Source organism: Aspergillus luchuensis, chromosome 4 (genome assembly GCF_016861625.1).
Source record: "Aspergillus luchuensis IFO 4308 DNA, chromosome 4, nearly complete sequence".
NCBI classification, from domain to species: Eukaryota; Fungi; Ascomycota; class Eurotiomycetes; order Eurotiales; family Aspergillaceae; genus Aspergillus; species Aspergillus luchuensis.
Window position 1 is genome coordinate 3,402,136 of NC_054852.1, and position 21,995 is coordinate 3,424,130.

Genomic DNA, 21,995 nt, shown 5'->3' on the forward strand with positions numbered 1-21,995 from the left:
TTGTCCACTTGTGGCTCCCTCGTTTGTCTTTACCTTCCCAGGTAGCTTTCCCATAGATTGCATCTTTACGAGAATTCTCACAATGACCATTGTCCAGGCCCAAGGAGCGGATTCTAAGCTCTTTCAGCCGCTCGCCATTGCCAATGGCAAGCTCACTCTGAGCCACCGGGTGGTACACGCCCCCCTGACACGCAACCGGGGCGAACCGTTGAACTCAAACAGTACTCCCGAGAATCCCAATCGGATTTGGTACCCCGGGGACCTGGTTGTCGAATATTATCGTCAACGGGCAACTCCAGGCGGGCTGATCATCTCGGAAGGCATCCCTCCATCGCTGGAGGTAAATACTCCCCAAATTCCAGCTCCGATGGGTCATTCAACTGTTCTTTAACACGCAAGCAGAGCAATGGAATGCCAGGAGTTTCCGGTCTCTTCACGGAAGAGCAGGCCGCTGGATGGAAGCGAGTCGTTGATACCGTCCACGCCCAGGGCGGCTACATCTATTGCCAGCTGTGGCACGCCGGCCGTGCTACTGTCCCCCAGATGACCGGCTTACCCCCAGTTTCAGCCTCCGCCAGCGTTTGGGACGACCCCGAAGAGCGCTACACCCACCCCGCCGTGGGAGCGTCGGAGCCGGTTCGCTATTCAGACCACCCTCCGATTGAATTGACGGTCGCGCACATCAAGCAAACCATCCAGGACTATTGTAAAGCCGCCAAGACTGCCATGGACATTGGCTTTGATGGCGTTGAACTACACTCCGGTAATGGTTATCTCCCGGAGCAGTTCTTGAGCTCAAACATCAACCGACGGACAGACGAGTATGGCGGAACTCCAGAGAAGCGCTGCCGCTTCGTACTGGAGTTGATGAACGAACTGGCTCAGACGGTTGGCCAGGAGAATCTGGCGATTCGACTCACGCCGTTTGGACTGTACAACCAGGCGCGTGGTGAACAGCGTGTGGAAACCTGGACTTATCTGTGCGAGTCGTTGAAACAGGCGCACCCCGGTCTATCATACGTCAGCTTTGTGGAGCCGGTAAGCATTATCTCATAATCGATTGAATCCCACTTACTAATGTGTTCAGCGCTACGAGCAAATTCACAGTTACGAAGAAAAGGATGCCTTCCTCCGCAGCTGGGGCCTTCCGAGTGTCGACCTCTCCTCCTTTCGCAAGATCTTCGGCTCGACCCCCTTCTTTTCGGCTGGCGGCTGGGACCAGACCAATTCTTGGGGCGTCCTGGAGGCCGGGAAGTACGATGGTCTCCTCTATGGACGGTACTTCACGAGCAACCCGGACTTGGTGGAGAGATTGCGCAGGGGCATTCCCTTTGCACCTTATGATCGCTCCCGGTTCTATGGACCCTTTGAGGATAACGCATTCCACTATGTGGACTACGAGCCTGCTCCGCAGAGCTCAGCCGGAGGGGAGTCCGCGAAGGTCCAGGTCCGACTATGATTGATGATTTGTATATACACATGACTGCGATGCTGGTTTAGTCTTATTTAGTTGCTCTTAATCCCTCCGTTGAGAAGACCATCGGCGATGGTATTGATCCAGTGCTGTACGTAGGTAGATCAAGAAGCCTCCGTGCTCAGAGAGCTCAAGCCGTGTAACCGCCATCAACGACCAAGGCGGAGCCTACCATGTAGCTGCTCATCGGGGAGGCCAGAAACAGGAGTGCGTCGGCGATCTCCTCCGGTTGTGCCCTACGGCCAATAGCGACTCGCTGCGAGTCTGGCTCCATGAATCCCGCATCCCAATACGTGCGGATCAAATCAGTGTCCGTGTATCTGGATCGTTAGCTAGCGGATATTATACTGGCCTACGGGGCACTTACCCAGGACAGATAGCGTTGATGCGTATCTCTTGTTGAATGTACGCTTTGGCGTCCTAAACCGGTTTAGTCTGACAATCTGGATGCGATTATCATGAACAACAGACCATTTTTGAGAAAGCAACCACAGCTGCAACCATTAGCCATCTAGGTACACTCATCCACCAATCCCAGTCATCCACTTACCATGCTTGGAAGCTGTATAGGCCGACAGTCCTGACCAACCCCCCGGAGCCACTACCCCAAACATAGAAGCCATATTCACGATCGTCCCCCGACCGAGACGCAAACCGCGCGATCTGCAAGACGCTTAGCCGGCCGTCTTCCCCTCAAGTGGACCAGTGAAACATACTCCTGTGTCAGCATCTGGCGTATCACGGCCTTTTGGCAGAGCAGCACCCCGGTCTGGTTAATATCGATCACCCTCTGCCATTCTGCTGCCGTCAGCTCATGGGTCGCGGTCGGTTGCCCCACAATCCCGGCGCAGTGAACCGAGATATCGATGCGACCGAATCGCTCGACGGTGCGGCGCACGGCTTCATCCACGCATGCCTCCTTGGAGACGTCTCCAACCGTAAGTTCCACTGCAACATTGGGATGTGAGGTAGCGAGCTCGTTTTTGGTGCGTTGGAGGAGTACCTCGTTCACATCCAAGAGAGATAATGCTTCGATTCCATTTTGGGCAAGCGTGAAGGCGGTGGTCTTGCCAATGCCTGAGGCAGCTTAGCACGGTTTCCCGATCGGGCTAGGTTGGTACTACCATTTCCACCTCCCGTGATAAACGCCGTTCCTGATACCTTGCAAGCCATGATGAACAGTTGTCGTGGTTAACACTCTCTGCCGACTGGATTGTCGAACAAATCAGAACACCAGCTGGCTGGTGAGTGCTGGTCGACGTCCATATATCTAGTTGCTGGCCACTAGCCACCACCCCTCTCAAGATTCGAGCGGGGTCAAGGCATTATTGTCTGCCTGACTGACTGCCTCGGTTATTCAACCAAGTACTAGTACACGTTGTTACTAGGGATTGCAGATGTCTCTTTCTTTTGCTTCATGTTGTTCTCGTTGGCGTGTATGCACCTTTCTCAACCCTGGTTGACTATAGTCTTCCTCTTGATACATTGCCATGTGCTACTAGTATGACAACTAGCGTCTTTCACCCCTTTTTCCATGGCTGGTATTGGGTATTATTCTGGTTAATTCTCAAGGTGGCTGGCGATAGTTACACTAGTCAACTTTCTTAGCATGTCAGCTCATGCATATCTCGAATGTGGTCATTGTTCTTCACGTCAGGCTTACCAGTCTGCTTAGATGATGAAGGGTCCGAGAGCAATAAAGACTATTGTTCCCGGGTGTCAGGGAAGGTGCATAAGACAGCTATGCTATCTGATCTTTGTTATGAAAAAGCAGGTTGTATTTCATCCATACATCATGATCATAGAACGTTTCATATGCAATCCACATCCAAAGCCAATCAACCAAATATACTCAACGAAAACAATACAGGTATCATGTCACAAAGTCATATCCAACAAACAGCCCATAAAACAAGTATAACACCTATAAGCCCCTAACAAACATTAGCACGCCCATTCATACACCAAGACACTCATTCCGAAAGACATCAAACTCACATCAAGCCCATCTCAAGCCGAACTAAACCACCTCCGATCCTGGATGCTGCTGCTGCACCGGATATACCACCGGCTCTGGCTTCTTCATCATCGTCTCAGAATATCCATACTCCCCTTCATTCATCGCCACAGGCTGCTGTCCCGCAGCATAAGCCTGATTATAGTATGGCGGGGCCGGCGTGCCCGGCTGCTGCTGCTGCTGTTGTTGTGATTGCATTTGCATATGTGGATACATGTACTGCTGCTGGTACTGTTGCCGGTAGTACTGGGCGCGGAGATTATCTTCGCGGCGTTCGCGCTTGCGCTCGCGACGGTGCTTGATGAGGAGGTAGATGCCGACGCAGATGGCAATGATGATAATGATGGGGATAATGATGATTTTGCCGATGATTTTGCCGATGCTCATTTTGAGGGGGGATTTGTGTTGTCTGGTTTGAGGTGAGAAAGGAGAGGGGGGTGGTAAAGATTGTTTGTGTGGGAGATTACATAGAAGTCGAAGACTGGTATGTAGGTAGTTGATTGGTAGTATGTATGAGATTCTTGGAAGCTAGAATAGATACCAGTAGTAGGCAGGGGAGTAGCCAAGCAGGCAATGGACAGAACTAGAAAGAATCGAAACAAATCCAAAAAGCCAAGATCCTCCCCCACAAGCTTATATATCTCTCCGTGTCTAGCAAAGACGGCCTGGACCCTCCAGCCCTACCATAGGTTGGCACGCAGGCAGGCGCGTTAGAAAAATCAATCCTCAGCACGGGGGGTGATGAGCTACACTCCCTAAGGGAGAATGTTACTGCTGAGCGCTTCATGGAGGATGCTGATTCGGTGGGTAGAACCAGGACGGCAGCGTGAATATGCAGGCCGGTTCACCTCTGTCACACGCAGCCTTACGCGTTAGGTTAGCTCTTGGTGCATCCTTGATAAAAGCTTGGTTGATGAGCGTAAGAGTGATGGTTGGAGGAGAGATGATGATCGGGGTTGGGGATGGGGCCAATCATGGTGGCGGGTTTGGCGCCGCGGGTGACAGTCGCGCATCAGCCTGGTGTCTGTCGAATCCTGGTAGGGCTGGAGAGGAGGGGGAATAGTTGAGTGTAAAATGCTGCATTGGTTTGCGTGATTTGAATCTATTTTTATTTAAGTTGGCATGAGGGGATTAAAATCGGAGACTATTACTAGTGATAGGACAAAGAGAGTGGTACTACTACTACTGGTGAAGAAGCGAACCGTCCTCGAAATATACAATGACGAACCCCCACAACCATATGGATGAACAGTAAAAAGCGACAAAAGCACACAACCACTAGTACTGCGTACTTATTCGACCATACGTGGCTAAGGAGATGCTTTAATAGATTTCCTCTACCGTCATGTCCCTATCTAATAGTAGTATAGTTCCCTCCCCAAGACTCCTTCGCTATTCCATGCTGTTACTAGTAAGTAGGGTACATCCGCACGGTCGCTCGGGCCTAGCTGACCCTTACACTAACAGCAAAGCGGACAAGGTCTCTTACCATCAGAAATCTTAATCTTATCTCAGCTAGTTTTCCCCTTAAAGGGCTTCGGTTAGACCAAAATGAATCGAACTTCTCCTGAAGTAGGGGACCTCGCTACGATTGTTGATTGACCTGATTGAGCCGATCCCGAGGTTTCCGGGCTCGCCGCGGAGTCCGCGGAGAGCACGGCGGGCGCGGGCTTCACGGCAACGAGGAAGGTATACAACATGAACAGCAATGGAGGACTGATAAAAATCCGCGATCGCCCGATCTGTGAAGAGCTAACAATCTGTATACAAGGAGAAGGATGTCTGCTCATAGCACGGCTACAAGGTAAGACAAATGCCTACCTAGAAACGCCATGCACAGAACACTAAATTCACCTAGCCACCAACCCAACATGAAGCAATCCACGAATCCGAGCCCGGAGAAGTCTTCCGACGCCCACGAGGATGAGAAATTGACATTCGAGTTCGGAGGTGCGCCGGGGGTTACCATGCTGATGCTTGGATTCCCCCTCCTCATGTATTACATGTTCATAGGCGCGACCTTGTACGACGGCCACCTCCCCTTGCCCGATAAGAACCAATCTATTACCGACTTCCTCTTCCACCTCGTTGACCTCGCCTATACGCATGCCTATCCCCACCGCAAGGCATGGATAATATACTGGACCTTCCTTGTCCTCGAAGGATTCGGGTATCTGTACCTCCCCGGCGTATACGGCAAGGGAAAATGCCTTCCCCATCTGAATGGAAAGCAGCTGGATTACTACTGCTCCGCGGCAGCGTCGTGGTATGTTACCATCGCTGCTGCATTGGTCCTCCACTTTTCCGGTCTCTTTCGTCTGAGTACGCTCGTCGATGAGTTCGGTCCGTTGATGTCTGTGGCTATCTGCTCTGGCTTTCTGGTCTCGATTCTCGCGTACGCATCTGCCTTGCTACGAGGTGCTCAGCATCGGATGACGGGATCCCACGTTTATGATTTTTTTATGGGCGCAGAGCTCAACCCTCGCTTGTTCCAGTGGCTTGATATGAAGATGTTCTTCGAAGTTCGCATACCCTGGTATATTCTGTTTTTGTTGACGCTTGGGACTGCGTTGAAGCAGTGGGAAGACCACGGGTTCGTCTCTGGGGAAGTTTCATTTCTGCTTTTGGCACACTTCTTGTATGCAAATGCATGTGCTAAAGGGGAAGAAATGATTATCACGAGCTGGTATGTTGCTCAATGCGGTGGTCAAATTAACAATACTGATCTTGTCGCAGGGATATGTATTACGAGAAGTGGGGATTTATGCTCATTTTCTGGAACCTTGCTGGTGTTCCCATGAGTTACTGCCATTGCACTCTATACCTGGCGAGCCACGATCCGTCAACTTATAAGTGGAACCCTATAGCACTGGGCGTGCTATTTGTGATGTATATTTTTGCATACTGGGTATGGGACACGTGCAACAGCCAGAAGAACCTCTTCCGAGCTCAGGAGAGAGGAAAGCCTGTGAATCGAAAGACCTTCCCTCAGCTACCGTGGAAATCGGTGAAGAACCCTGTCTGCATAAAGACAAAAACAGGAGATTCCATCCTGTGCAGTGGGTGGTGTAAGTTGTTCATTTCTGTATCGCGAATCAGGGCTGATGAGGTATAGATGGAATGGCACGTAAGGTCCATTACAGCTGTGACTGGTTTTTCGCTTTCTCCTGGGGCCTTATTACTGGCTTTAACTCGCCATTCCCCTGGTTCTACTCGTGCTTCTTTACTGTTATGATCATCCATCGTGCTCTGCGGGATATTGAACGTTGTCGCGAGAGATATGGAGAAGCTTGGCGCGAGTATGAGCGGAGGGTCCCGTACCTGTTCATTCCGGTAAGTTTCCTCGAGTTGCTGTTGTGATCAAGCTAACATCAGAAAAGTATGTCTTCTAAATCATTGGAATCAAGAGGTGGGCCTTTCGGTAGGGCGTCTTAGTTTAGTTTGCTTAGGCCAAACCGTGCCTCACTTTTATTGGCTTACCATTCTGTTGACCTGCGTTTGCCATGCGTTTCCCAGTTGTATATAGGAAGGAAAGGGGAATAATATTTCGAATCGTTATAAATCGTCGCGTGTCTCGATGTAGTTGCCTTATTCGTCAACATTAGCCATGTTATGCATTTCGCACGCACTGAGTAGAGTGTCCAGACAAATTTCCCATCTACTAGGCGTCATTAAGAGACTGAGAGAGATGGGTTCTCAAAGCCATGGTCAACAATCAGCAGTGAGAGGAATGCAAGGTGTATTCATTGGATTGAATCGCTATTAAGGTCGAAACTCAAAATATCCATGACCGATCGGTTAGTGCCAATGAAGCCATTCAGAAACATGGATATGTCTGCTTGGTTCATGGTGGAGTCAAATGTATCTTCCGGCCATGAAACATCTGGCAGGGCAATATTCCCGGGCCCATCGGTTGTCGGAATAACAAGGGATCCATCTTGATGTTGCTCCAACCCGGTTAGTGTCTGTTGTGAGTTCACAAGTATCTGAGCAGCCCGGACAAAAGCGTCACAGATAGTGAATAAATGCATTGACCCTCGTGAAAGGCCTTTGATTAACTCTAGGGAGCTGGCGGTATCCTGTAGCAGAGCAAGATCTGCTGTACTGGCGGTCGTGATTGCATGGGTAAAGACGATGACGAAGGGTGTGAATGAAGGATAGAGAAGTATCCTGTCCATTTAGTTAACTATGTTCATGCAGATCGAAGGGTGTCTTACCAGTTTACGTATTCTGTTTGCTTATGTGTCTGGCGACCGCGGAAGTAGGTGAAGCACTTCAGATGACTCTGTAAGGCAGCAGTCGCAGATGCGTAGCACTGGGAAGAAACTGCCATCACGTCGCGTGGATGGGTCTGTGCACGATAGATGACGGTCAACACAGAGTAAGCTATAAAGTCTGCACAGGCTGCCATCCCATGTAGGGAGTCGGCATAAAGACCCCGACTAACATCGATCTTGTAAAACCGTCAGCCAACTTGACTACCTGAACAGGAGGAAGGCGTACCGCAAGGAGCTTGTCCCGTACTGTCATCAGGTCGGAGGACAGCCGCTCAATCGTTGCTGATCGTTGCTCGTCACCTGCTCGACAAGCAGAGGTAGAGTACAGCTGATCATAAACTCTACCTTGAACATTCGCGAACTCGACGATCACAAGCCCCATTAGGTCCCACGGACGATGCTTGGGATCATTTGAGGGAGTATAAAGGTCTGCATCAATATCGTGATCTTGAAAGTGTGATGTCACGCCAATATTGAGAGAGATATTCTTGTCAATGGTGTAAAGTGCCCAGAACGCACGGCGTTTTGCCTCGGCGATAGCATAATCATCCTTTTCTAAAGTAGAACGTCGGTGCAACCCGATGCTCTGGCACATATTGAATGCCAGCGAAAGGAAGGTCCAGCACCGCTGGACGTCGGTTTCCTCTTGTGCTTTCAGAACCTGCATTCGTTAGGATTTGTAGTTACTGAAGACAATCAAACATACCCCAAGCAACAGTGCCTGTATCTTCTCCAAAGTTGGTTCAGATATAACCTCAGGCCCGCTCAAGCCAGCGGCAAAGTGTCGTTCACAGAGCGCAAGGCTTGATTGAAGATCAAAGTGTGCCAGATCAGGATCTCCCGCATGAAGATAATCGCGGATCACATAAAACAGTATACCATAGAAGAGTGTAAGCGAGCCCGGTGGCACAGGGTTCAACGGGAAATATATCGACTGGCATAGATGTTCCACACGGGTTGAGTCTATCCAAGATTGACTGACGAGGAAAAAGGGAGGTTGAGCTATATTGCGTAAGTGATAGCATCTAAGGGGGGTTGGAGATGTATACATTTGACCTTCTTCACCACCGCTATGACCAGATCTACAGGAAGCAATGTCTGGTTTAGTTGCATAGGTGATTGTGGTCCATTTCGATTCACGGCGTGATTGTGCCTATCGAGGCTGCTTTTTAGAGAGGAGAGCGCAGCAGAAACATAATCTCCAATCTGTCCATCTCGGGCAGTATTTGCTGCGGAATAAGCTGCGTCCCTAGCTACAAGGGTTTCATGATGAAAAGATGACTGTCCCTCGAAGGGAGGAGCTGTTGGGCCGGTGCCTATTGGGTGAGAGGCCGGCTGTACTGAAGTTGGTGGTTTTGTTATCTGATGGAGTGCTTGCTGAATGGTCGATAATTGTTCTTGGATTGCCAAAAACCTTTGTTCACTAACCTCAGTTAGCCCTGCAAACACTTATAGTCTAGCTTGACCTACTAATCGTCGGAATCGGCTCTGCGTGTCTCCGAAGACGTGACAGGCGTACCTGTCGGACCACAGGCGACTCCAAGAGCGCTGCAGCTGGAACAAGGAACTACTTTATCACACTTGATCTAAAGAGATTTACATGAGCATAGGTGGGGTATTGATGTGGTCACAGGGTACGATACCTTCCGAAGCCGACAGTTGTCGCACTGGTTGGAGTTAGTATTTGTTATAGATTAGATGGTGGCGGACGAGGAAGCCGTACCGCGCGGGCCCGGAACGAATTGCGGGCGATGGAAGGAGTTCGGGCAGCCATTGTAGGTAAAGCCGCTAATTATGAACGATAACTCGCATGATATATCGGCACTCCTCTCCTGGGTTATGACAACAGTAGCTGCACCGCAAGCCGAAGGTCTGTGAGTAGTAAAGTGCCGAATGACAAGGTAAGGGTGCGAGTAAGACCTCCGGTCATCTTGTGAAGGCGCCATTCCCGTTCAGGCTAGGTTAAAACCAACTGAGTTTAGCGAGTCCCGTGACGCCCACTCGTCTGCCCCGACGGGGCCTTTCCTAATAGGGAGGGTCTTGACGCTTCAATAACACACCTGAAATTGATGGTCACGGAGATTCTCCGAGGCTAAACTGCTAACTCAGCGAGTTTAAGGAGAAGACCAGGCCAGTGCTTGTCGGCAAAAGTCGCCTTTGTCATGATGCCACCAAACCATACGATTTACCCAGAGCAGCAACAATAGCCTGAATACAAAGTTTAGCATGAAGTCCTTCCCCACGTTCGTGGCCCGACAATGCGGGGTGATCCTGCAAACAGGTCATGACGTGTGTATATATGATGAAGAAGAGGGCTGGTACTTCGTAGTTCTTTGCGATGGCATAGCTGGAAAGAAACGGCCACTATGAGAGGTTCGAATCTCTTTCAATTGACCCTGGCTCTTCTACTGTCCTTGGTCACAGCCGAGGATGGGTACGATGGTTGGCTCCGATATGCTCCCGTTTCCTGCGATCTGCATTGTCGACAGGCTTTGCCGTCTCATATTGTGTTGTTGAACAGCACCAAAGGGAGCCCAATCGAGACTGCAGGACAAGAATTGAAAGCAGGATTCCAATCGATTCTATCGACGAACTTGACATCTCATCCATTTCAATGCGATAGCTCCGCATCAATTCTGGTGGCTACCCTGGATGAGTACCGTCAAAAATGCCGGGACATCAACGTGCCTGAGCTTGATCCCGATGGCTTCTGGTTACAATCCGAAGGGGATACAGTTCGCATCTTGGGCAACAATGCCAGAGGAGCGTTGTACGGGGCATACGAATATCTCGCTATGGTGGCACAAGGAAACTTCTCTCGTGTCGCGTACACCACCAGCCCACATGCGCCGATCCGTTGGGTAAATCAATGGGACAACATGGACGGAAGTATTGAACGAGGCTACGGTGGCGCGTCGATATTCTTCAAAGATGGCACGGTGGTGGAAGACATGGCTCCCGTTGAGCAATATGCTAGACTGCTCGCGTCTATCCGGATAAACGCACTGGTCGTTAATAATGTCAATGCGAACGCAACATTACTGCTACCCGAGAATATGAAAGGCCTAGGTCGTATAGCAGATGCCTGTCGACCATACGGCGTTCAAATTGGCATATCGCTGAACTTTGCTTCACCAGAAGACTTGGGCGGTCTAGGAACTTATGATCCGCTCGATCCTGGTGTCATTGCATGGTGGCAGAATATCACCGATAGCCTCTATACCTATGTACCAGACATGGCTGGGTACCTCGTCAAAGCAGACTCAGAGGGCCAGCCAGGTCCAGATACATATAATCGCACACTCTCACAAGGGGCGAATCTTTTCGCCCGTGCCCTGCAACCACATGGGGGTGTGCTTATGTACCGCGCCTTCGTCTACAACAACAACCTGAACGAATCGGACTGGAAGGCTGATCGTGCCAAGGCAGCAGTGGAATACTTCAAGGATCTGGACGGTCAGTTCGACGAGAACGTCGTGGTACAAATAAAGTACGGCCCAATCGACTTTCAAGTACGCGAGCCTACCTCACCCCTTTTCGCCAACCTCTACCAAACCAACACAGCCATAGAGTTGGAGGTTAGTCAGGAGTACCTGGGGCAGCAATGTCATTTGGTGTACCTACCTCCGCTCTGGAAGACGGTCCTGGATTTCGACTTACGCGTAGATCACAAGCCTTCGATGGTCCGCGATATCATCTCCGGACAGCGCTTCAACAGAACGCTCGGGGGCTGGGCAGCCGTCGTTAATGTGGGCACTAACAGGACATGGCTGGGTAGCCACCTTGCTATGTCCAATCTGTACGCTTATGGCCGTTTGGCCTGGAGTCCGACAGACGATTCTGAACAGATCCTCAAAGACTGGACTCGCCTCACATTTGGACAAAATCACCATGTCATCGACACTATTGCTGATATGTCCATGACCTCCTGGCCTGCCTATGAAAACTATACAGGCAACCTGGGCATACAGACCCTGACAGATATCTTGTATACTCACTATGGCCCAAACCCAGCTACACAGGATAACAATGGCTGGGGTCAATGGACACGTGCTGATCACAATTCAGTCGGAATGGACCGAACAATATCGAATGGCACCGGTTATACCGGCCAATATCCGGAGGAGGTTGCTCGCTTATACGAGTCACTAGAAACCACGCCAGATGATCTCGTCTTGTGGTTTCACCATGTACCATGGACACATCGTTTGCACTCCGGGTTGACAGTTATTCAGCATTTCTACAACGCTCACTATGCTGGCTCGGAAGCTGCACACGGCTTCATAAAACAATGGGAGTCTTTGAAAGGGCTGATTGATCGGGAGCGATACGAGGCAATGCGATCACGTCTGGTTTACCAGGCGGGACACTCCATTGTCTGGCGCGATGCTATCAACAACTTCTACTACAACATGACCGGAATTCCAGATGTGGTTGGCCGTGTCGGTCATCATCCGTGGCGCATTGAAGCTGAGAGTATGAGATTGGAAGGATACCAGACTTACACCGTCAGTCCGTTCGAGGCCGCTTCTAACACTACGGCAATTATCACCACTTCTAATTCAACGACTGGGACGGCGAGAACCACCATCAAAGCCCCATCGGGAGTGTACGACATAGGGGTGAACTACTACGATCTCTATGGCGGTCAATCCAAGTGGACATTATCTGTGGGTGACAAGTTAGTGGGTCAATGGCTTGGGGATATGGAGCATCAATCCCTAGGCCATACACCTTCGATATACTTGGACGGTCATTCGGCCACCCGGATAACGTTTCATGGGGTCGTCGTCCGGCAGGGTGATCAGCTGAAAATTGTTGGTGAGGCGAATGGGGTCGAGCCTGCTCCAGTGGATTATGTAGTGCTGCTACCACCAGGGGTGGTTGACTGATATCTACAAGGTTCTATGCGCTATGTGATTGCCGAATGTATATGCAAATGAAACTTTTTAGTGGCGTTCTATATCATTGGCGTTCCAGACAAGATGTATACACTTGGTTCTCCCGCTGCAAGCTATAAGGCGTGGCCAAAACAAAAATGGAAAAGACCATTTGAATTATGTCAAAGATCGCCTTAAATGCGATATTGGCCTTTATTTCAATCTGCATCGCGGTAAATTTGGTCAGAATACACCATTTACCGCCTTCATCCCTGGCACACCCCATGTCAAGTACTATCCGCGCCCCACGATCCCAGTACTCGGTCATCTATTATACCGACGTGATCATGAGGTTTCCCCGCATTAAGTATTAGCCCAGTTTGATGTCGACATACCGGTTAAACTGACGTCTGATCGCAGGTCCTCCGCATTCCCCGCCCTGGGGATTGCTGATCAACAATGTGGCCAGATGCCGACCTCATAGCCGACCGCCCGCTTTACTTTCGATCAGAAATGCCAAAGACAGCCAAATATAAAGATGTGCGAAGGTGGATTGGCTCTGAGGGTAATGTGAAGCTGTACCGAGCGACTAGGCCGCATCTTAAACTACGATGAAGGCCTCCTTCTTGCTTTCTGTCGGTCTGGCTGCGAAGGCTTGCTTGGGCCTTGTTACCGCCCCAAAATATGTTCGTCAGGAGAATACCACAGCCCCTTCTCTTCAAGACATTGTGACGTGGGATGAGTACTCCATTCGGGTTCACGGAGAGCGCGTTCTTCTCTTATCCGGAGAGTTTCACCCCTTCCGTCTCCCATCCCCAGGACTCTGGCTTGATGTCTTCCAGAAAGTCCGCGCGCTTGGGTTCTCAGCTGTGTCATTCTACGTCGATTGGGCTCTGCTTGAGGGTGAGCGAGGCTCTATCCGGGCGGACGGAGTTTTCGCTCTCGAAGAATTCTTTCAGGCTGCTACAGAAGCCGGTTTGTATCTAACTGCTCGTCCTGGTCCTTATATTAACGCCGAAGTTTCTGGGGGCGGATTTCCTGGCTGGTTGAAAAGGGTGCAAGGCCGTCTCAAAACTACAGACCAAGGCTACTTGGATGCCATCACTCCCTATATGCAGGCGATAGGACGCATAATCGCGAAGGCGCAGATCACAAATGGTGGCCCGGTGATATTATTCCAACCCGAAAACGAGTATACGGCTTGCGTGCAGAACGTAGGCTACACGCAAATCAACAACTACTCTATGCCCGACTATAACAGTTCCTGTCTTCAGAAGGAATATATGGCTTACGTGGAAGATCAGTATCGAAAGGCTGGAGTAGTTGTGCCGTTCATCGTCAATGATGCTCAACCTATGGGCAACTTCGCTCCTGGCACGGGAGTCGGCGCTGTGGATATTTACAGCTTTGATTATTATCCCATGCATTGGAGCACAGCACGTACGTATTGGATTATACTGATCGAGCTTCTGTTAACCATCTACTTCTAGCATCCGATCCGTCAAATTGGTCATCTGTGGTAAACCCACTGCTCTCCTACAATGAAACAGTCCATGAGGAGCAGAGCCCGACCACGCCGTTCTCCATCTCAGAATTCCAAGGTGGAGTGCCTGACGGTTGGTATGATAACTCTGGGGTATATGTATTATGCGAAGCATCCTAAGCTTATAATGTATTCTAGGGGTGGTGTTGGTGTCGATACCTCAGCCGCATACATCGGTCCTGAATTCGCACGCGTCTTCTACAAGATAAATTACAGCTTTCGCACTGCTATCCAAAATCTCTACATGGTGAGTTGGCTATTATATACGGATATAGTCCTTCTTATCTCTTTGCTAATAGAAGATTTGTGCTTCCAGATTTTTGGAGGAACAAATTGGGGCAACTTGGGCCATCCTGGTGGTTACACCTCGTACGATGTGGGTGCTGCTATCGCCGAAGATCGCGGAGTCATCCGCGAGAAATACAGTGAGTTGAAGCTACAATCCAACTTCCTACAGGCATCTCCTGCATATCTCGAGTCACACCCCGAAAACGGGAGTTATGGAATCTACACGGACACCACATCCCTCGCAGTAACCCGATTAGCCGGGAATCCCACCAACTTCTACGTGGTACGCCATGGAGAGTTAACATCGCAAGAGTCGACTTCATATAAGCTGCGCGTGAACACTACCGCAGGTAGCTTGACAATTCCTCAGCTGGGTGGAACACTAAGTTTGAATGGCCGAGATTCAAAGATTCATTTAGTCGACTACAACGTCGGCGACGTAAGTCTGATTTATTCCTCGGCGGAGCTATTTACCTGGAAGCAGACAGGCTCCAAGTCAGTGGTTGTTTTCTATGGAGGTGAAGATGAGCTCCATGAATTTGCCGTCCCTGCAAATCTAGGGAAACCAGCTTCCATTGAAGGCGACGATTTGCAGATTCAGCAGATCAACTCGACCACCGTGATACAATGGGCAGTCCAACCCTCACGCCGAGTTGTGCATTTCGGCAACACCCTCGAGGTGCATCTCCTCTGGCGCAACGAGGCATACAACTACTGGGTCCTCGACCTACCCGTCCCAGGGGCCATAGGCCGACATGTCTCTCAGTCTCACGCCAACCGATCTGTCATCGTCAAGGCCGGGTATCTTCTACGAACTGCCGAACTCACTGGCACGTCCCTCTATTTGACAGGCGATATCAACACCACCACTACACTCGAGCTCATTTCCGCCCCTCAGCCAGTGACCAGCATTTTCTTCAACAACCAAAGCGTCCAAACCAGCGTCACATCTGGCCGTCTCACCGGCACCCTCACCTATCACAAGCCCAACATCAACCTACCAGACCTCACAACCCTCAACTGGCACTACCTCAACACCCTCCCAGAGGTCCGCGATCCCACATACAACGACGACCTCTGGACTCCCTGCACGCACACCACAACCGCAAACCCACGCAACCTTACAACTCCAACATCCCTCTACGCCAGCGACTATGGCTACAATGGCGGTTCCCTTCTCTACCGAGGAACCTTCACGGCTACCGGGAATGAGTCCTCCCTCTACCTCCTCACCGAAGGAGGCTACGCCTACGGCTACTCCATCTGGCTCAACAACACATTCCTCACCTCCTGGCTAGGAGAGCCGTTGTATATGTTCTCCAACCAAACAATCACCTTCCCATCCTCTCTCACTCCCGGAACCACCTACACGTTAACGATCCTAATCGACCATCTCGGCAACGACGAAAACTTCCCCGCGAACGGCGATTTTATGAAAGATCCACGTGGAATCCTAGATTACACCCTCCACGGCCGCGACGACAAGTCAGCCATATCGTGGAAAATAACGGGCAATTTTGGTGGAGAGCATTATGCTGACTTAACTCGAGGTCCACTCAATGAGGGGGCGTTCTTTGCTGAGCGGAAGGGGTATCATCTCCCCGGTGCCCCGGTGGAGAAGTGGACGAAGAGGTCTCCGTTTGAGGGACTTCCGGAGGATGAGGCACCCGGAGTGGGGTTCTTTGCGACAACGTTTGATCTGAATATTCCTGATGGGTATGATGTGCCTATTAGTGTTGTCTTTGAGAATAGCACTACGGTGGGTAATGGATCGGAGCCTGCAAGTTTTCGGTCGGAGTTGTTTGTGAATGGGTGGCAGTTTGGGAAGTATGGTATGTTGGTTTTCCTCCTCTTGCTATTCTCTTCTTGCTGTGATTTATATTTGGATGGGCTAATGTATTATGTTGTTGGTAGTTAGTCACATCGGCCCGCAGCTTAGCTTTCCCGTCCCAGAGGGTATCTTGGACTATAATGGGAGCAATTATCTTGCTGTGACTATCTGGGCTATGGATGAGAGCTCGTTCAAGTTGGATGGATTGCGGTTGCAGGCTAATGCGGTGCTGCAGAGTGGGTATCGCAAGCCAAGCCTTGTGAAGGGAGAAGCGTACAAGGAGAGAGCTGGTAGCTATTAATTCTGTGGGCTGCTTCAATGTTGGTAGCGAGGGGAGGGAATTAGTGACTGCCTTTAAGATGCGAACTAGAAAGATGGAACGTTCTACTGAATTACTGGAAATCATCTCAAGCAGATACTGACTAAATACATAAGCGCCCGACCGAACCTCTTTCTACAGAAGCGGGTTTCCATCTTCCCATGGGAGTCGAGTTCCACCTGTTGCTAATCTGTAGACACGCTTGTTCGGAGATCCTTCTCCTTGGAAAGTGTTTCTGTAGCTTTCGGGGGTTTCGGAGTCGCGCCAAAGACACGTCGCAACGTGCAAGGCGAATACCGATCAGCCACAGTCACGTTCATGAGCGTCTCTGAGCCATTCCCATTGACTATAGTGTTGGTCGCAACCATGCTATGTCTTCGGCCTAAGGCAAGGGTGTAGGATCCATGGTTCCCGTATTCATAAGCTGAAGCTGAGGCGCAGCCGCGAATGACCTGATCGACCACATGCGAGAGGGTCATTTCGGGCCTCATAGTCTGCATGTAGATCCAACCATGTACATTGAAGGTCGTTGTGCCCTCTGGCCTCCTTTGTGGTGATACGCGGAACACAACTCCGATGGCTCTTTCGTGGGAGTCCTGTAACCTAACAGCAGCCCATGTTTCCAGGGAAGTCGAGTCGTTGGAAGCAAGTCGCAGTCGGTGATTTCCAGCGTCCCAGATCCGCGATGGGTAGAATTCCGTTATGCGCAGACTCGCTGATTTGGAATCATCCCGATTGAAGTGGAATTGACATGTCAGTTGTGGACCCCGGTCAGGAACATTGGACTGTGATCGGATATAGAGGTCTCGAGTCATGGCTGTTGTTTCTAGTCCCAAATCAACTCTCACTACCCGTCCCCGCGAGATATCATAATCGATGTCAAAGGTGTTGTCTGGTCGAGGAGTAAGAGGAAGGGCCAAGGTGCCTGTGACATCATCGTCATAATGGCAGTCCAAGAGCGCGAGGCAGCTATCCTTAGGTCGGTTTTGATATATGACGGGGAGCGAAATGCGGAGGCCTCGGTTGGTCATTGCGTATGGCCCACTGTTACGCGGACGTGACCACTCAACGACATTCTTGAGGAAGCAGGATGAGGACGGAGCAAGGACGGTATACTGGCTCTCTTGCTCAATGTTGCAATAGTTCCATGCGAAAATGGTGTGATCATCGGAACTCTTGATGATTTCCTCCTGAAGTCTAATAAATGCACCTTTGCCCTCGCCATAGAGAATAGGCATATGAACATCAAACAGACCGAGGAGACAATATGCTTCATCCTCTATCTTGGAAGTCCGCCTCTTAGCTGCCCATGACATTTTTTGTGCGACACACACTGATCTCAGTGACTCTTTTGTGTCTGTCGAGTCTCTAAGAACGCGCTGGTCTATCCCAGTGACGGTAGAGAGGAGGGCTGTCATTGATGCTTTTGTACCAAGGAAGTTCCAACCAGACCCATAAAAGGTCAAATCCTTAGGCGCAATCAACTCCTGCAATGTCCACCCTCGGGTGAGCCAGCGGCATTTTGCAAAGGGCCCATTGATCATCGCATCGTACTTACTAGGCCTGCGTCTTCTGGCGGGTTCGACAGAGCTTCCGGCTTGCTCACTGAGCGGAATTTCACCGTAGTCGCTGGGGATGTCAGACAAGTAAACATAGCACTTGCTTGATCGCATGTACCATTGGAACATGGAGTTGATAGCTTCAGAGATTTCTGCACTACTGCTTTTGTTGATACAGCATGTATCAACCCAAGCGTAATCTAAACCATCCCTGATCGCTTGCTGGCAGGTATACTTGATCTTGAAGAATCCCTCCTTGCCTACCACACGATCCCAGTACCTGGAACCTGTTGACAGTGCCTGAAGATCTTGAAAGAAAATTTCATTCTTTCCCCACGTATGTGACAGGATTGCATATTCGGGGGTATCACTGTCGAGGTATTCTTCCAACTGGTATGTTCTTACGTTGATCAGTCTCATCTTTTCGCTCAAATTCAGACCGAGGAAAATTCATACAGAGCTGAGGTTACATAGTCCGTCCTTCGCTATTTAGGTGGTGTGGTGATGTGTCTTGAACCTACCAGTTGGCTGCTACGTGGCAGGCAACACATTCGGGTAGGATTGTCCTGCGGAGTAAATCGAGGTCCAACTGTACTGTACGTTTGGCTATGTTCCCACACTTCTCCAAGTTTCAGATGTTGTATCCTTATCTCATGATATGGCACAATACAACTTGCTCTAGGGCTGTGTCATTGAGTGGACAATAAAGGTCCATATTGTTGCTGGAAAGGTACCCTTATCGTTTCTGCGTTGTCCATGGACGCCCTGAATTCAGAGAAGCCTCATCAGTGCTGAGGGATATTTCATACGTGTAGGGTTCTCCAGGACCTGGGGTTTAGCTTTCCCTGGCAATTGAGGACAGGGATACTTTGTATTGTTGACATTCAGTAGATCTCAAGCATAGTGGCTGTAACAAGTGGACCATCTCACAACTTATCATAGCCATAGTAATGGCGAGTCTCGGAGCAAGGATGGGGACTAACTTTGTGGAAGCATTCAAAGACAGCTCACTGATGCATATGCTCTGCCTGTTAGATACAGGCACCAAGAGTCCACTCACTATAGCTATTCTCGATGAACTGGTCAGTTAATAATATCTGAGTTGGTGATGATAAGAAGACGGGACTGGGTCAGCTGACTGACGCGTGGTAGTAGTTTCCACTGGACCACGTGTTTCCCTTTCTCCAGAAAGACCTATGAGTTCAGCATCCTATTTATCTACTTCATCTCCCAGCTCATCTCTGCGCCGGCACTGGCTTCTATGTCTATTGAGTAAGTCGCGGTTACGTTACCAAATTCGAGGCGACAGATCGTCGAATTGAAGCTAATGTCATGAGCCCGAGAAACTAAGGTATTCTCATCCTACTAGTTTATCATCTCTCGGTTATATCTGACTTGACCGGACTGATTTCATGTCTTCAGCAGGTTATTTCAGCTCCGCCTCGATGATGCTCTGTCCGTCACCAGGGGGTGCCCAAAATTTCACAATCTTGAAGCCAGCCGAATCCAGCACTTTCATCCATTGACTGGCCGTTCGCTCCATGCTGTTACAGAAGATTAACATCTCCCAGTCCCACATGGCTGGCAGCATCGCACATTCCTTGTCCGCCAATACGAATTCCTCGATTATCAGTTTGGAATATCCCTTTTTCATTGCTGCTCCAAGATGACTCAGGATCAGGCGACTTTCCTCGTCTGACCAGTCGTGAAGGATGAATTTCATGTAATAGGTGCGCGCACCTGCGGAGGTATACAGTCAGACTAGGAATAAGAAGCGTTTCAGGTGTTAATCAGCGAGTATACCTTGTATTGGCTGTGCCTTGAACAGGTCAAACGATACATGCTCAATTTTGGGGTGCTGAGTAGCCTCAGCCACGACATGAGGCAGATCTTCCAAGATGAGCCGTCCCGGCACTTCAGAGAATTTGGATTGGAAAGCAACCAAATCATGGCCGCGCCCACCTGCTATGTCCACCAAGAGGACGTTACTTTCGCCTTCTTTGAATCCGTCAATAATCCTCTCCTTGACAGGAAACCACTCGAGCCAGCTAGGCCGGCTCCCGCGGTCTGCTTCCATAAAAGTATTGCAAACGTCCAAGAAACCTGGTTTGGTCGGCACCCAGTCCCACAGCGACATTTCTGTCTTCTCTGCGTACTGTAATGCACCATTCTGAGCACCCGATGGGTTTCGGAAGTTGGTCATACGCAGAAACTCGGGTACTTTAGCCAAGGTAGGCATACCGATATCGAAGCTGACGTTGTGTCAGTTCGGCCTTGCCACCTATGTGACTGACTTACATGAATCTCACTACGGCCCCGCTAAGTCTGTCTGTCATCTGCCTGGTCATCTTGGTGGGGATGTAGACCCGTACATCATGTTCTGCAACGTATCCAATCCCTGCAAGGATACGCAGCACCCTTTCTGTTCCCAGAATATCTTAGCAGCTTGACTCATAGACGTGATTGGGATAACAGTACCAGTCAGGACAAGATCTGCCCCTTTCGTGGCTGCCAGATCCTCCAGCGTAACTGGACCATTCCGCTCACTGAGCGTGGAGAAAATACCAAGGTCCATGGCGATGCGCACACACATCACTTGGGTGGGCTGGTACGGGTCAGTACTTCGTGCTCATCTTTTCTTGGAGGATATTAGTACCGAGTAAGCTAGATTATACACTGCATCTTGCGGCTTCTGAAACACCTCCACCAGCTTCTGCGCCGCCTGGAGGGCAGCCAAGCGATCCGCTTCGTTTTGACTATGTTGAAAAGCATCTGCAGCCTGCGCGACCTGCCGAATCAGACCGTCGAATGGCTTTTGAGAGACGCCATTGGCGTGACAACTATTGCTAGACATGATGAACATATGCACGGGAAGCAGCACTACAGGGAACAGGGGAGAAGGGAAGGCCTGTCTTTTTACAGTAGTTGGGAGCCTTGTTGTTCTGATTCAGCCAGGTACAGCTTTGCGACAGCCTTTACTTGTTATGGCAGGAGGCGCAGGACGGTATGCACCGGGTGGACCTGTCACATCAATCAGAGTTGGGGGTAGGCGCCCGGCTAGGCCAAGATGCAGTACTTTTGGTCATCAACAGAGGCCCGCAATGTCAGACTAGAAGAGCTAGCTGCGCCATCGTGAAAATAGGGTTGGATAGGACCTGTAAAGGGCCGCCACCGGCTGTCAGTTCCGTCACCTAGGTGCCGTCCTCCCACACGCCACACGCTCTGGCTGCATTAGCGCCGCGCCGGTGCCTCGCGGAAGCGCTATGGATACTCCGAGCTTTGACTTGAGCTCTGCTTTGAATCCTTCAAGACAATTGACAGGGACAATACGCCGTGACAGAAGTTCTGAATGCTTTCGAAGGTTCCCGGAGGTCATTGCGCATATTGGTGCTATGTTACAGGCTGCCCAAAAATTGGTCCGCACACACTGGGCTCGTCTATCCGATGCCAGGACAAAAGGCGCCTGCTGTGGGCTGATCTGGCCTTCGTGCCTAGCAAAAGCACAGGCCGAAGGGACTCCCCTACAGGTGGGTCTTTTGGCATATGGCAGTCGATTCTCTTCGTATACCCCGACGGCCAAATCACGGCAAATCCCGAGACATGGCCATCCCGCTCGCCATGTGTTGATAGTCGATGTATCGCTCGACGGCTGAACAAAGAAACTCTTTGTGCTTGTCTAATATTTTCGTAAATAATCAAGTTTCGGCAATATCGCTCGATCGGGAACACGCCTGCTCGGTACAGCTTTATATTTCAAGGACCTCCAGAGTGTTCCCCCTTGATCGAGCAACAATGATATATTGTTAA

At 50.2% G+C, this 21,995-nt stretch overlaps 9 protein-coding genes across 9 annotated transcripts; 4 read left to right on the forward strand and 5 right to left on the reverse strand.

Annotated features, from left to right (window-relative positions):
* Positions 1-411: 411 nt before the first annotated feature.
* On the forward strand, positions 412-1,459 carry AKAW2_41200S (uncharacterized protein; the record flags this gene model as incomplete). Its single annotated transcript, XM_041689614.1, has 2 exons — positions 412-1,038; positions 1,088-1,459. 2 exons carry the CDS (start codon positions 412-414, stop codon positions 1,457-1,459), a joined length of 999 nt encoding a protein of 332 aa, XP_041543281.1.
* A 145-nt stretch (positions 1,460-1,604) lies between these two features.
* AKAW2_41202A (SDR family NAD(P)-dependent oxidoreductase) lies at positions 1,605-2,647 on the reverse strand (the record flags this gene model as incomplete). The annotated part of the gene is made up of 6 exons (XM_041689615.1): positions 1,605-1,794; positions 1,842-1,894; positions 1,946-1,968; positions 2,025-2,137; positions 2,191-2,551; positions 2,599-2,647. 6 exons carry the CDS (start codon positions 2,645-2,647, stop codon positions 1,605-1,607), a joined length of 789 nt encoding a protein of 262 aa, XP_041543282.1.
* An 847-nt stretch (positions 2,648-3,494) lies between these two features.
* On the reverse strand, positions 3,495-3,878 carry AKAW2_41203A (uncharacterized protein; the record flags this gene model as incomplete). The annotated part of the gene is made up of 1 exon (XM_041689616.1): positions 3,495-3,878. The coding sequence occupies one exon, from the start codon at positions 3,876-3,878 to the stop codon at positions 3,495-3,497; it is 384 nt and encodes a 127-aa protein (XP_041543283.1).
* A 1,391-nt stretch (positions 3,879-5,269) lies between these two features.
* Positions 5,270-6,883, forward strand: erg4A (c-24(28) sterol reductase; the record flags this gene model as incomplete). Its single annotated transcript, XM_041689617.1, has 5 exons — positions 5,270-5,295; positions 5,350-6,177; positions 6,228-6,559; positions 6,607-6,824; positions 6,872-6,883. The coding sequence occupies 5 exons, from the start codon at positions 5,270-5,272 to the stop codon at positions 6,881-6,883; spliced, it is 1,416 nt and encodes a 471-aa protein (XP_041543284.1).
* Positions 6,884-7,234: 351 nt separating this feature from the next.
* Positions 7,235-9,542, reverse strand: AKAW2_41205A (transcription factor domain-containing protein; the record flags this gene model as incomplete). The annotated part of the gene is made up of 8 exons (XM_041689618.1): positions 7,235-7,661; positions 7,709-7,944; positions 7,995-8,429; positions 8,475-8,770; positions 8,818-9,191; positions 9,239-9,354; positions 9,412-9,435; positions 9,492-9,542. The coding sequence occupies 8 exons, from the start codon at positions 9,540-9,542 to the stop codon at positions 7,235-7,237; spliced, it is 1,959 nt and encodes a 652-aa protein (XP_041543285.1).
* Positions 9,543-10,134: 592 nt separating this feature from the next.
* Positions 10,135-12,660, forward strand: aguA (alpha-glucuronidase; the record flags this gene model as incomplete). The annotated part of the gene is made up of 1 exon (XM_041689619.1): positions 10,135-12,660. The coding sequence occupies one exon, from the start codon at positions 10,135-10,137 to the stop codon at positions 12,658-12,660; it is 2,526 nt and encodes an 841-aa protein (XP_041543286.1).
* Positions 12,661-13,259: 599 nt separating this feature from the next.
* AKAW2_41207S (glycoside hydrolase family 35 protein) lies at positions 13,260-16,611 on the forward strand (the record flags this gene model as incomplete). The annotated part of the gene is made up of 5 exons (XM_041689620.1): positions 13,260-14,088; positions 14,139-14,268; positions 14,330-14,438; positions 14,508-16,311; positions 16,394-16,611. The coding sequence occupies 5 exons, from the start codon at positions 13,260-13,262 to the stop codon at positions 16,609-16,611; spliced, it is 3,090 nt and encodes a 1,029-aa protein (XP_041543287.1).
* A 203-nt stretch (positions 16,612-16,814) lies between these two features.
* Positions 16,815-18,317, reverse strand: AKAW2_41208A (uncharacterized protein; the record flags this gene model as incomplete). The annotated part of the gene is made up of 1 exon (XM_041689621.1): positions 16,815-18,317. The coding sequence occupies one exon, from the start codon at positions 18,315-18,317 to the stop codon at positions 16,815-16,817; it is 1,503 nt and encodes a 500-aa protein (XP_041543288.1).
* A 1,297-nt stretch (positions 18,318-19,614) lies between these two features.
* Positions 19,615-21,051, reverse strand: AKAW2_41209A (uncharacterized protein; the record flags this gene model as incomplete). Its single annotated transcript, XM_041689622.1, has 5 exons — positions 19,615-19,928; positions 19,992-20,440; positions 20,487-20,610; positions 20,667-20,793; positions 20,845-21,051. The coding sequence occupies 5 exons, from the start codon at positions 21,049-21,051 to the stop codon at positions 19,615-19,617; spliced, it is 1,221 nt and encodes a 406-aa protein (XP_041543289.1).
* Between the last annotated feature and the right edge of the window lie 944 nt (positions 21,052-21,995).